Below are 14,294 nucleotides of genomic sequence, written 5' to 3'. Positions count from 1 at the left end.
TCTTCCCTCTTTCCTTCTCAGGCTCTCCCAGGCTTTCTCCGGGTAATTACTGTATATGACCTGCCTTTCCAGAGGGACTTTCCTTAGAAAACTAAAAACAATAGAGAGGCAAGAAGGTCTCAAAAGGTCTCCCTCTATTGCCCCAAAGAAGCCCTAAAAAGATAGCAGCGTCTCTTTCTTCATGTGTTAGGTAAAAACATTGAAGGGAGTACCAACTTCTTTGACTAAAATGTTTTATCCCCACACACACACCCACTTATTTAAAATCACTAACAAAATGGCTTCTTTTGAATGGCTCAGTGTTAACCATTTGATGGAAAAGTGGGATTATTAATGTAAAATGATAATTCGTAACTACAGTCATGTGTCACTTAATGGGACAGGGATAGGTTCTGAGAAATGGTTAGGTGATTTTATCGTTGTGCAAACATCATAGAGTGTACTTACACAAACCTAGATGGTACAGCCTACTACACACCTAGGCTGTGTGCGACCACTAATCTTATAGGAGCACTGTATATGCGGTCCATCATTGACCGAAATGTCGTTATGCGACGCAGGACTGTAAATTACCATTAGTCTATGTGTTCAATTATCTGGCAAATGAATTGTTGCCCATTCGCTACAATGTGAGTAGAGAGGATCTAATTTATTTGTGAATCAGAAAATCACTGCACTGGGTTAGAGAAAAAAAATTATTCAGTTGATCTAAGTTCACACAACTACACACCCACATGGATCTACCACCAGCAGAGGTCTGAACAAAGAAGAGGTCATTACTGGTTAGTTTTTCCCCAAATCCCCAGCTAAAAAGATCATCTTCCCCTGAACCTCCATGGCACTATTTTCAGTATTTGTCTGGAAGCCTTTAATATTGTGCTTTAGAAGATGAATATGTATAAGCCTTTCCCATCTCCCTGACCTACTTACTAAGTGCTCTTTGAAGGCTGGGCTAATGTCCAATTCAGTTTTGCATCCCTATACCATCTTGTACAAAGTAGGGACTTAAAAAGTCTCATGGAATAAATGACTTTTGAGAAACTTTTCCCAACTTGCTATTAAAAGAGTTTTAAATAATAGATAAGGGTTCAAGTCAGACATCTAATTAGTCTTAAGCTAAATCACTGCCACCAAGGTCTTGGAAGTCTAATGATCATAATAACATTTTAAATGCAAAGATCTAATGAACCGGTAAGTTTCTGGGAAAGATGTGGTCAGAATTGTTATTACTTTCCGGGAGAGACTTCTTTTTTGTTAGCAAAGAATTCAAATTTGGATGATGAACATTTTAAGATGGTTAAATATTTTAAGCTAGATAAATAATGTTCAAAATATTTAGATTTGATTTTAAATCTTTCTTTCTTTCTTTCTTTTTTTTTTTTTTGTGAGGAAGATTAGCCCTGAGCTAACATCCGATGCCAATCCTCCTCTTTTTGCTGAGGAAGATTGGCCCTGGGCTAACACCTGTGCCCATCTTCCTCTACTTTATATGGGACGCCACCACAGCACGGCTCGACATGCGGTGCATTGGTGTGCGCCTGGGATCCGAACGTGAGAACCCTGGGCTGCTGTAGCGGAGCGCGTGCACTTAACCACTGCACCATGGGGCCAGCCTCTTAAATTTCTTTCTAACACCAATAGTTAATGGCTGTTTTGCTTCAACAAACTCTATAGTTGCTGTTAGTTTGAAATTTCAAATAAGGAGCCTTGAACCCCTAAAGCAATAGAGAGGCCTCAAGGCAATCTGAGAAGCTGCAGCAGAGACATCGGAGACCATCTTCTTTATAGCGCTAAGAAGCTATTTAGAGCTTTGCGTAGGAGACACTGCCCTTAACCCCAGAGTAGACACATAATTTTAACCTATGGGATAAGGATGTTGTATTTTCATCAGTTTTGCTTATGACTATGCTTTATTTAAATTTCAAACATGGAAGGAAACCTAAATCTTTAGAGCTTTGCTCCATTTGATATCAATAGTACCCACAAGCCTAAAGAGGCATTTGCATGTTATTTTAATAATTTCTTTGCTCTTAATACTTGGAAAATATCTCAGTGATAATTTAGATTGAACATTTGCAACTAATCTTCAGGTCTGTAGCACATTTGGCATTGAAATGAATATTAAGGTTCTTTCTCAGTAGCTGATAGCCTAAGACCTTATTGAACTACGATTTTTTTTTTTTTAAATCTTCTTTAAGAAGCAGAATTGGGTATGGAATTTTTCTTGACATACAAATGTTACCAAAGCATGTTGGTGTATTGGATGTCTTCTAAGTGACATCACATTACAATGCTCTCTAGGGATCCAGAATACAACACCTGGCCTCGTCCATAAGGTAAAGATCTAAAACCTACTTCTAGAGGTACAGGTGATCCGCCCGTTGCCTTCCCCCAGACAAGTACAATCCACCATCATCCAGCCTTGATAGGGCTTCTCCCAAGTTTCCCCAACAACGTAGGAAGTCCCAGCAGCGTGGTCAAAACATTTCTCAGCTGTAGGGAAATTTGGAGAAAAAACAGAAAAAAAGGGGTTATTTTGAATTTGCAGTCTCCCTGTAATTTAAAGTGTATTGTGTAAGCAAAAATCCAGCCACATTTTCTTAAGTGGTACTCTGTTCCAAAAGGAAGGCACACCCTGAAACTAAGCACATAGTAAGTAACCAAAGCAAAAAGAAGCTCAAGTCGAGTTGGCAGGCAGAGATCCTGTTCTCCTAATAAGTCCACGGGCTGTATATTTTCATCTAGTACCCTTCTTCACACCATTTTGAGGGAAAAGGATCTACGTATGGATTCAGTCTGTGGAATTCTGAACATGCAAAATTCCAGTCTTAATTATGAATGACCAATTAGGAAAGCCTAAATAAAATGACAAGCAAGCTAATCAAAATTTGGAATTCTGTAAAAACAGAGACAACACAAAGCAAAATAAAGACCTCTTAGTTAGAGAACAATAAGTAAACGGTAAAATTGATAGCCAGAAATTTTTAGATTTGTGTCTATAGAGTTCAACTGAGAATTGAGACCAAAAGAAACTTGACAATTTTTATTTTGAAAAAAAATTACCAAAATGTGACAGAGCACACACAAAACTGTGGTTTAGTCGAGTCCATTCCAATAAAGAAATGTCAAAGTGTCATTTTTCTCTCTTAAATTACTTCTATCTTGACCAAGGAGAAATCTGAGATCAGATATTAGACAAAAGAAGTGACTTCTTCCTAAATCTTTCAACTCTATCTTATGTTTTTGAAACAAAAGTAAGACTTCTACACATGGTTAGTACTTTTCGATCTGACTCCTTTAAGAAGACTATGGGTTATATAACATTTCATTATTTGAAATAAAATTCCAGTTTCATTATTTTTTTTATTGGAATTCAGATCTCTTGTCCAGGTAGATTTTGATTCAACCCAGCGTTTTGACTGTGCATCCCCACCCCTCATTCATCCCCACGAATCACCTACCTATAGGCTTGCAGGTCCATTCTCCTTTCCCATTACCAAGACATACACACTCTAACATGTAACCACCAGTCTCATGTGGTCTCCTCCAGGTGTCACCAATCTTGTAGGACTGACCCCCTTCATGGCAGCGGTCTGTTCACGATGAAAAGCAAATGTCAAAGAGAGTGGGACAGAGAATATTTTTGAAAAAGAAAAACTCTCATGTTCTACCCAGGGCGGGCACTTAGGTTAGCCAAAGTCAAGACACAGAGAACAGCTTTCCCATCAGAGACAGGGGACAGGTGACAGGTCTAGTTACTTTGGGTGACTCATTAAATGTCTTGTTTAAACACAATGGGAAACCACAGAGAAAACTGAAGGGCAAGGAAAGCGGTCATAAATCCTGGTTCCCCAGAGAGATCACAGGAAATGGGGTCCTACAGCAGAAAGAAAGGCTGGCAGACATGGCCTCCACACACACACAGCAGGTTGAGCCTAAGACTAATTCAATGAAAAAGCCACATCGGGCAGAGAATCCAGCTTTCAGGAATGTGGTGAGTCTGTATTTTACCCTAGGATAGAAATGTCATCTTAATAGAAAGCAAATAGATGTGTACATATCAATTATGGAAATCTGGGTACTTTTCTAGGCTGTTAAAAACAATGGCACGTGCCAAGGCTGAGCTGTCCACTAGATTGTAAACATTATGGACCACTGACTCTTAAGATTTGCCAATGAACTTGGATGAACCCTAACATTAAGCATGGGAAAAACTGATTGGGCCTATTCACAAGGGACTGATTCATTCTTTTGGATAGAAGCCTTTAAAGTGACTTATACTTAAAGGATCTATTTAAAAAACTAAATGCTATGTTAATAGAATCTATTGGTAACCCAGCCAATCATACTGGATAGGTTGCCTTAGCTCAACTAGAACTGATGAGAGTCAAGCCAGTCCCCAAAGTACCTTGGAAACACTATTAGGCTAATTATTCCATATTATCTCCAGGAATAGCGAGATCTGCTTCCAGGTATAAACTATTGGTCACAAAGAAACCCCACCGTTTCTGTGAGATGCAAGAGGTCTCTGCATTGCAAACAAGAAGAGCAGACCACACAAGGGCGAAGTCACTCTTCATAACCATCTTCCCAATCACTGCAGATAACCACAAGATCAATCTGGCTTGATGCCCAGGTAATGTAAAATGGGCAGCTCCTCTAAGCATGTCTTACTGGAATGGAACCCAGGAGATCCACTTGGTTACACTATGTACACACACACACACTCATAAATCCACACAGACTAAACAGTGATTCCACCTGTGCTCAGAGCCATCTGCCAGAAACACAGGAACCAGCTGGGTGACCACGTTGAGTATCTGGTCACCCAAAGTTAGGAATATCCAGTCACGGATAATAGAAAGTGACAGGGACGGTAATAGAGAAATCCCCATTTATGGCATCTCAGTGTCGTTTCACAGAACGTCTTTCTTACTTGCAATGGTGCAGCTGATTCTCCCTCGCCCAGCCCCGATGCAGGTACAGTCCCAGATCATGGAGTCTTTCGGGCGCTCATAAGTGTCGCCCACCCGGTAGGTGTTTCCAGTGTACTTGTCAAAGCAAGTCTCTTCAGCTGAGGGGAGAAGGCAAGTCCATGTGAGCCTCACATACGTACAAGTTATCCTATTCCACTAATCCCATCCAAAGGAAAACCCACTTTTCCATTCCAGGAGTAGTATGGGACAACGGAAAGTTATAAAAAATTGAAGTGAGAGTTCTGGATATCATCCTAGGCTCTAATAAAGCCTTAGTTTTTGAGCTTTGACAAGTTCTCTAATTATCTGTACATTAATTTCTACTGTATAGGATTCTCAGGCCCTTAGAAAAAAGCCATATAACATACTCCCTTCGGACAGGCTAGATTATGGTCTAGATTATGGTTCAGATTCTGGTCTCTGACTCAGAAAGTCAAACGAAGGTCCACACAAAAAGCAAACAGTTTGAAGAGCCCCACCTCCCACCAAGCCTGGTCACTTGCTAATCCTACTCTTTCCATTTTAGCCTCCTCAGGGCTTCTCCGCAGAATGTGCTATAATTTACAAGAAACACATCAATGGTCATAAAGGAATGAGAACTTTGAAGTGGTTAGTGGTTTTGTGTGACAAGTCACTTTACAATAGAGTACCCAAAGTGTTTTCTGGCTCAGAATCTTACAGTTTAAGATTTGAGATTACTTTCTAATAATTAAAATTTTATAAGCAATTTTTTTGAAGGAGAACACACAAAATCTTTCATTTTCTCAACAAAAATTTTGGGAGAGTAAAACAAAAAGAAGACTCTAGGAACTACTTTGGGATACATTTATTCTTTTGTTTTAAAGGTAAAAGGAACATGTGAAAAGCAAATATAAGCAGTTATTAAACACTTTTAAAGAGGAAATGACATACAATTCTACTGGGAAAATGGTGTATGCATTTTTACTACTAATGTTAAGTTTAATTAATAGGCACCACTTCTCCATCTATTAAAAGATACTAACTACCAGGCTCCCCACCACTTACGCTCAGGTTTACTCTCGCAGTTAAAGCCTCGGCTCCCTCCGTAACAGGTACAAACCAAGGCATTGCCCAGGTAGGTGCGCTCCCACTGTTGGTTTATCTGATAGTGTTTCCCATTGTCGTAACAACCAGCTGTAAATAATTGAAGGAAAATCATATTACATTTGCATTCCCCCTTTTTCCAAATTATGGAATTTGCTCGTACAATTAAATTGATGAGCCTAAGCAACAAACAGAAAAATAAGTTAATCATAGAGCACCAGGAGAATTAAAAGTAATATTCCACTAGTATATAGATATAGAAACAAGCTATCTAAAGAGTTAACCACAACTTGTACACGTACACATTTAGGTATTCCTTTTTTTCCCCCGGTTTAACTTAGCTAAATGTTATACAATGATGTCACTTCCATCTGGCCAGGGGTCTACATCAAAGGAGTGGAACATTTTGAAAAGCAGTTAACTGGAATTACATCTTAAAACACGCAAGGAACTTCAGTGCTCTTTAAAGGACAACTTGAAGCAGTTTCCTTTAGCCAAGGCATAGGGAGGGTGTGTCTTCAAAAAACTGGAAGAGGAATTCCAATCTCTGTTCTCGGAGAAGTATCCTGAGGGGCCCCTGAACAATCTGAACCAATTACATCTCTTTCAAGCTACTTAGGAACCACATAGCTATCTAGCTACCCTCTTCCCTGGTTTTGAAAATATTTGACCAGTTATTTAGTAACAAAGAAAATAAGAAGCGTAAGGACCACGCTGATTCCAATTGGAAATTCAAAGGCATACAGCATTTTTCGCTTTAAAGGCAAGTTTTGATGAATTCACAGGAGGACGACCTGAACGTGTAGCTGATGAGAGCCCTGCAGGACATCGCAGAGCCCCTGTCCTCCAATGCATTCAGAACCAGCCGGCTCAAACCAAGAGCCTTTTGTATCCACAGCCGATTTCTCTCCTTAAGGCGTGCACACACTCCGCACACGCGCGCGCGCAAACTTCAGCCACAACTTTGGTCGCCTCTACGGTCCCCTCCGTGCCACAGCCCGTTTCAGCCCGCGCTCGGTACTCACGCTTGGTTTGGCTGACAGCCACCGGGGACGGGGGCTGAACGATTTGCTGAACCTGCCGCCTGCTCTTCGCGGCTCCGGTGGAGGGCACCGCCGTCCCCAGGGACAGCACGGCCAGCAGCAGCAGCCGGGGCCCCGGACCCCTGAGCATCTTGAGACGGTGCAGGGAGAGACGCCCTCACCAAGAGGCAAGTTGCCACCGAGTTGGGTTCCCTTCGCAACCTGCGGGAGGAGTCCCTTCCAGTGCCTCGGAGAGGGCAGGGGCCGGAGGATGGGGCCGGGGCCGGGCAGAGGGACAGAGGGGAAGGAGAGGACGAGAGAAGTCGTGGCTGCACGTCCCCTCCTCGCTCGCGCCCGGGGCTCCCTCTCCCCCCCTGCACAGCGCAGCCGGCGCGGGCGGCCGAGCCCCGAGGGCCGCGGTTTATATGGGCCGGTCCCCTCCCGCCCCCCGCGAGGCCGGGCGCCGGGGGGGGGGGGGGGGGGGCTCCGGCCCGGCCCCCACCTCCTCCCGCCGCCGCCGCCCGCGCGCCGATTGGCCGGGCCCCGGGTGACGTCAGGGGGACTGCGGGTTCGCCGCGAACAAAAGAGATGCTGATCGCCCGCCAGGACCGGGGCAAGACAACTTTTTTTTCGGTTTCCTTTGCGGTCGTCAAACTTTTTGGGGGCTGAGGGCGGAGGGATGGGAAGCGGCTGGAAAGGGGTAGACTGGGAGGAAAGGGAGGGGCTGCAGTTGGGCGAAGCGAAGGGGTTGCAAGTCTTCCCCTCCTCCCCCCGCTCCCTTTTCTTTTTTCTTGAGGTGGAGGGGGGGTTTGAGGACATTGCGTCATCTCAACAAAAATCTCAGCTCACTGGAGTGTATTTTGGGGGAAGGAAAACCATAAAGGAGCCACCACCTTGCAGCTGTAGGAATGTAGACTTTGCAGTCCCGGGGCGGGGCTGGCTTTTCTCCGGTTCCCTCTCTTTGGTCCAATGTGCACTGACTTGGGACTCACTCTCTTTGCCTTCACAGCTCCCTGTTCCAGACTTTTCTCCTTCTACACGCTGTACCTGCCCGGTTCTGAGGAAGTGCTAGCTGGGGGGCAGAGGAGAAAAACCAACCTTTAATGAGCTTCTACTAAATACCAGGAGTTCTGCGGGGCGCTTGGCGGATCTGGGGGAAGTTCAGAGAACGGGGTTTCTGGGGTTTCTCTTGAAAGGACAGAGCGGCAGTTTGCTTTTTTGAACATGCAGGAAAGTCTTCCTTTCCTGGGAATGGGACGTCTGTTTCCACTGAAAGGAAGTCAGTCGTGGACTGGGAAACTGGGAAGTTGGACAGTCCGTGGAGAGAGAGAGATCTTCAAGTCGTTGTCCCTGTTCCCCATGCCCGTTACACACAATGCAGAGATCCTGTGTGACTCACTAAAAACTGAGACAGACCGTGTACACTCTTGCCTTCCTGCAGCCCCTTTCTTGCGTTTATTTGGCATTTTTTTTGGTAGACATCAGTTTCATCACAGAATCCCCCTCCCCCAGCCCCGCTGCCAGATTTTTAATATTTCAATCGTTACTAACTCCAAGAACGTGTAAAGTTCCCATTTAAGATTTCTCCCGCTTTCCCTCTAAACTCAGAAGGTCGAAAGGGAATCTGAGAAGTCTCTAGCATTTAGCAACTCGTCACATTAGCCTTTTTTCAGGCAAACACAAGTCACACTTGCTTTTAAAGATATTTAAAAGGAGTCCACAACTTTCTTCAGTAACTCCTGAGAGAAGCAAACTCAAAGCTTTGCCTTCGATTTATGTTAGCAGGGCAGACCTCCTGTTTGCTTCCAGAACTTACGAAAGCTACTAGCAAAATGTTTATTTCTGCAAGTGCTTTTCTCCAAAAGTTCCACCTTCAGTAACTGCCCTGGGGTAATTCGAACTCTAGGGTCTATAAAATGCCTGACACATTAAAGATACAAAACTAACATGTGTTTTTATTAATGCAGGGAATTAAAACAAACAAACAAACAAAAAAAAAAACCCACAGCAAATATCAGTTTCCTACATGCAGTGTAAAATAACTTCTTGAGGAATCTTTGTGAGCAACATTTCAAGTTGAAAGAGTGCCACGGATTTCCCCAAATTTAGAGTCCCGTCTGGGTTACAGTTTTTTTGAATTTCTCATCCTCGCTTGACAAAACAGTTTTCTCTTTCACATATAAAAGGGCCCCTTGTAAAATTCTTAGTAAATTTCTGGGAAGCTGAGTGTTCCTTCCACAGGCAAGGATACCTGGAAATCAGGATGTAAGCAAGATAAACCTGGAGCTAAAGCTTTCTTCAAATACATAGATTCTGGGGGAAGGAAATAAGTGGTTACAAAAGTATTTTCCCAACCGAAAACATGAAAGTTTGATATATTTACTGTACTCAAAATACATTAGGATAAATACATATGAGAACTTGGAGGAAAAAAGCCCACCTTACATTTCAGAAGAAACTTTTATATTTCAATCTCATTGAAATATAATTTAAGGAAATGTTATATCTCTAGTGTCTCATAAGCAAAAAGATAATAGTATTTGACTGAATTTCATAGGAATGCTTCGAAGTTTACCCTCTTACTTGAAAGTTTTTTCAAAGTGTGGAGATGGAAACATTTTCTTAGTTAAGATGAGAAGGCTTGCGACAGTATTCTTTCATTATCAAAATTCCTTGTAACTGTGTAAGACTATTTTCTCGACCTGGAGAGAGAATTAAATCTTACAGACCACGATGACTCTGTTCCGACTCAACTGACTTGCCTAGTGTCCAAGAATCCTGAAGACTATTTGGCAGAGTGGGTTCCTGAGTAAACAGTAGCCTTTTACTTGTAGGAAATATCCTTGGATTTCTTTTTCTTATCTTTATTTGGAGAGGGAAACATGACAAAAGAGACAAAAAGTAGATTCCCAGGTGCCTGGGCCTGGGAACAGGACTTAACTGTAAATGGGCACAAGAAATCTTCCTGGGGTGATGGAAATAAATGTTCTAAACTAGATTGTGCTGGTGGCTGCACAACCTGGTAAAGTTACTAAAAATCATTGAGTTGTACACTTAAAATGGGAGGATTTTATGGTATGTAAATTATACCTCAATAAAATTGTTTTTAAAAAATTGATTATAAAGTGGTATTTCTTTATTCTTTTTGATTTGTATCACCTGCTTATTTTGTTCCAAGGGCTTGCTCCCAAGTGGCTGCAGCATACACAAGGTGTCTTCATTTCCTCATTTTTCTAAGAGGAAGTTTGCCTTTAACACAGTAGTGGATCTTTCTTCTACACAAGTAACTCCTTACCCAACCTAGTATTTGTGTGATGGCATGTATGTGGTGGAGAGAGAACAAATCTGCATCTAGGACTGTGCCTTGTTGTTTCTTGGAATTGCCATAGCAATAGGATTTTTCCAAAATTTAAGACAAGTTACATTTCATTAACAAGAAGGAGCACATATATTTGTGTACGTTGGGAGTGGGGGTGTTATTTGGATGTTTTGTTCTTGGAGAAGTTAATGAGAATGAGAAATTACAGAAATCTGAATTGAACTGTCTTCATTTGAGCTGAAGATTATGGTTAAGCACAAAAAGAATTTATCAGATCCAGTCATCTAAAGAGGATTGAAATTAAAACAATTTAAGGGATAAGTTTTAAAAGGCAATTTTTTTCCAAGTGAAAAATGGGTTTCCTTTAGGAGTAAAACACACATTACAGACAATACCCCTCCCTAGCCAAATCCCTTGCCTATTGAAAAAAATCTTATCCCTGATAAGAAATAACTTCTTGACCCTGAAGGTTACATTTAGACGAAAGTGGGCTGTTTTTCCTGAAAACCTTTAGCTTTTATCCTGTTCTTAATCTCTTTCAGTCCTGTTAGAGGGGAGGCCATTGACTAAGTGACCTTTGGACTTTCGGCCTTAAGAGCCTGTAGTGTCTTGTTCTATTGCAAGGTCTCTGTAGGTAGGTTGGATGGAGATAAATTACAGTAGTTTTGTTTCTTATCTTGACTTTATTTTTTTGGCATGAAATCCTTCCCATCTTCTTCCCTTGAAAACAGCCAAGCTTGCAAAACTGCTACTCATTAAGCACAGGTGTGAGAAAAAAAAAACTGCCCCCCCGCCTCCCCGGCAGCCCTCATGGGTAGAATGTCAGGGCAGTTTGTCTAGAATTGACTGGGCTCCTGAAACCAGGGAAAAAATACTTGATAACAGCTTTAATTTATGCCTTGAAGTCTAGCCAGTTTTCACTTAATAAGCATTTTGTTTATATTTGAGTTACTTTATGATTTAATCAGCACTTTCGAGAGCCTTAATCTACGCTCCTTGTTTTTTAAGAGGAGTATTCTTTTCTCATTAGAGTGACATAACTCCCAAAAGGCTTTGCAAAGGACTCTAATTCATCCAGTAAAATGAAACTAACTACTGTGTAGCTGGAACACTTCACCAAAACTGTGTTCTAGACCTTTCCGGCTTTCCAAGATAGGTAGCACTTTCTAGGAAAAATTTTATTTTTGTGTTTTGCTCCTTTTTCTAATTTTGCTTTATTTTATGTTGTTGGCTTTAAAGGTTTGTTTTGAAAGGCTGAAAAAAAATTTTTAAAAACTTGAAAGATTTCCAGTATTTAAATTATGTTCTATCCTTTTTACATTCACACAATTTCAGTGTCTCATATGCAGCTTATCATGAAGATTGTGTCAGATGCTTAAAAATAACCATAAACATTATCTCTTAAGTAAACTGTTATGCCAACAATAGGCTATTGTGATATAGGTGGTCAATAGTAGCCTTTTGATTGATTAATTAGTTATAATAAATTAACTTGTATTCAACTGGATATTCGTATTATATTTAACTGAATTATAAACATGCATGTATAAATGTAATCTAATTTATCTCTAAATGTATGTTGAACTCTTATCTAGATAAATTTGATATATTCTCTCATTAGCTATGAAAATATTACTGAGATGGAATAGACATTTAAAACCATTACTATGTTAAACATGAAAAGCTAAGGCAAGCTTAAGTGTGTGATCCAGGTCATAAAGATTTCAGTACCTGAAGAGAAATACAGTTAAATAGTTAGATTTTATTAAGCACTTACTCTGAGCTAGACCTAGTACTAAGTGCTTTATATTCTAAGTACTAAGTGCATTTTTTCATTCAACCATCAACAATCCTCTGAGGTAAATAACTCTCAACTTCTCTCTCTCATAGATGAGGGTACAAGGCTTAGAAAACTAACTAGAATGATGATTTCTGAACCACCAGCCTTGTAGAAATTGTGGTATCACTTAATGAACTCCCTCCGGAATGAAAGTATGTGCAAAGCAATTGGCTAAAGGACTTAGTGGATGACTTCTTCAACATGAGACTAATTATTCAGAAGATGTCGCAGAGAACTCTGCTACCGGATATGCTTCCAGTTGTCACCTGTTGTATCCAGGGACATTCTTTTGTGAACCAATTTCCTTCAAACAGCCTGACTGTGATTTGGTATTTTGAATCACACGTGGAAGATTGTTCCCGCTGACTCTCCACTAGACTACAAGCTTGATGGGGCAGAGTCTCTGGTTGTTTACTCTCTAAGCCCAGCACTGGGCGCATGCACCATTGGGTAAGCTCTTGGCACTTAGGAGTGAAAGGAAAGAAAGGCACACGATAAAAACTCTCAAATTCACATTGACTGATTATTTATCCAGCTAGTTACATCATTAAGTGCTCTGTATATGTTATTTTAGTTTATCCTCAAAGCGACTACCAGAGATAAATATTAACTGCGCCATTTTACTCTCTCAGGCTCAGAGAGTTTAGAGACCATCCTTAAGCTTAGGCAGTGAAAGAGGGACAAAGCTGAGATTTAAACCAAGTTCTTCCTGACACGAAATTCATGCCCTTCACCAAGACATACAAGGATTCCCCGAAAGAGATTTTGCCCCACATGAGTTTTAAGAAACTGGAAAAATTCTCTGCTGCGTTTTTTTTTGTTCCCCAGCTCTTCATGCTCTGCCCTTTACTGCCTTGTTCTGCGCCTGGGGGCCGACCCCTTGGACTGTTTGGCAGGATCCTCTGCTTGCTGGAGGGCAAGAGGGCGAAGAAGTCAGAGCGCTTCTTCTGAAGCCTGCTTCTGGTAGCTGCCTACCTCTAGAACATGCATTCTCAACAGGGGCAATATTGCCCCCAAGAGGGTGAAAATTGGTTCTTGGTGGGGGAAGAGGAGGAGTAAAAAGAAAACCCAACAATCAACCCTACTTGATAAAATCTTATTCCTTAGTTGTTAATTTATTTTTATTTTTCTTTTATAATTTTATTTATTCACTTATTCTTTCCCTTAAAGCCCCAGTAGATAGTTGTATGTCATAGCTGCACATCCTTCTAGTTGCTGCATGTGGGACGTGGCCTCAGCATGGCCGGAGAAGCGGTGCATCGGTGCGCGCCCAGGATCCGAACCCGGGCCGCCAGCAGCAGCGGAGCGGGCACACTTAACCGCTAAGCAACGGGGCCCGCCCGTTAATTTATCTTTAAATTAGATTTCATATTTCTTGGGAGTGGGGATACTAACTAAAAACAAATAGAGAGGAACTCTGCCCTGGAACTCAGCTCCTGCCAGGCTGTTCCCTGAGGCTCTGGCTCTCACTGGCTCCCTCCCCAGGATGGCAGCCCAGGAGTGATAAGGCTGTCTACCTTGCTGGGTCCCGGGAGCCTCAAACATCCCTCTTTATCCCTTGGCTGTGCCCACATGTCTTTAACAGAGCCTTCACCAAAGTCTTTCTGTGGAAATCATTTGAATTTTGTCTCCTGCTGAAACCCAGACAATCCAGTCTAAGAGTCTCCAACCATGCCGTGAACAGCTCACATCAGCTATGGTTTAAGTTGGAAGTTGCAGCAAAATAGATTTAGGACATATGAATTCTTTTCCAAACTTAGCTACTAGTATTACTCAGTGATTTCTCCTTGTATTTCACATCTTGAATGATCTCTCTCTCTCTTTCTCTGGCTCTTGCTCTATTTTTCTACTGAATGTGTGCTCCTCAAATACTGTATCTTTCCCGGAATAAAATGCTCTGATGATAGGAGCAAATGACCTAGTGCTCATAGAATGACACAGAAAAGAAACCAGGATTTTATTAACTACATATATAGTATTTGTCTTAACTTCTTAATTCCCTTGGAAATAGTTTGATTTGCCCACCAAGTAATTAGGTTCATGCAAAGAAGTTGGGCCCTACCACATCGGAA

General features: G+C 41.6%; 1 protein-coding gene across 2 annotated transcripts in view; it reads right to left on the bottom strand.

The window, feature by feature from the left end:
• Positions 1-7,435, bottom strand: part of FN1 (fibronectin 1) — a 66,794-nt gene extending 59,359 nt beyond the window's left edge. For both annotated transcript variants that reach the window (XM_004427520.3, XM_004427521.3), the window contains exons 1-5: positions 7,067-7,435; positions 6,003-6,131; positions 4,937-5,074; positions 3,462-3,593; positions 2,356-2,493 (exon numbers count right to left, since the gene is read on the bottom strand). In XM_004427520.3, coding sequence (XP_004427577.1) covers positions 2,356-2,493; positions 3,462-3,593; positions 4,937-5,074; positions 6,003-6,131; positions 7,067-7,214 — 685 coding nt within the window. In that variant the 5' untranslated portion in view covers positions 7,215-7,435. The remainder of the gene's footprint in view (positions 1-2,355; positions 2,494-3,461; positions 3,594-4,936; positions 5,075-6,002; positions 6,132-7,066) is intronic.
• Between the last annotated feature and the right edge of the window lie 6,859 nt (positions 7,436-14,294).

Source organism: Ceratotherium simum, chromosome 37 (assembly GCF_057802395.1).
Source record: "Ceratotherium simum simum isolate JZ-2026a chromosome 37, ASM5780239v1, whole genome shotgun sequence".
NCBI classification, from domain to species: Eukaryota; Metazoa; Chordata; class Mammalia; order Perissodactyla; family Rhinocerotidae; genus Ceratotherium; species Ceratotherium simum.
The sequence above is the reverse complement of the archived record's forward strand: the minus strand, read 5'-3'. Positions and strand labels throughout refer to the sequence as shown.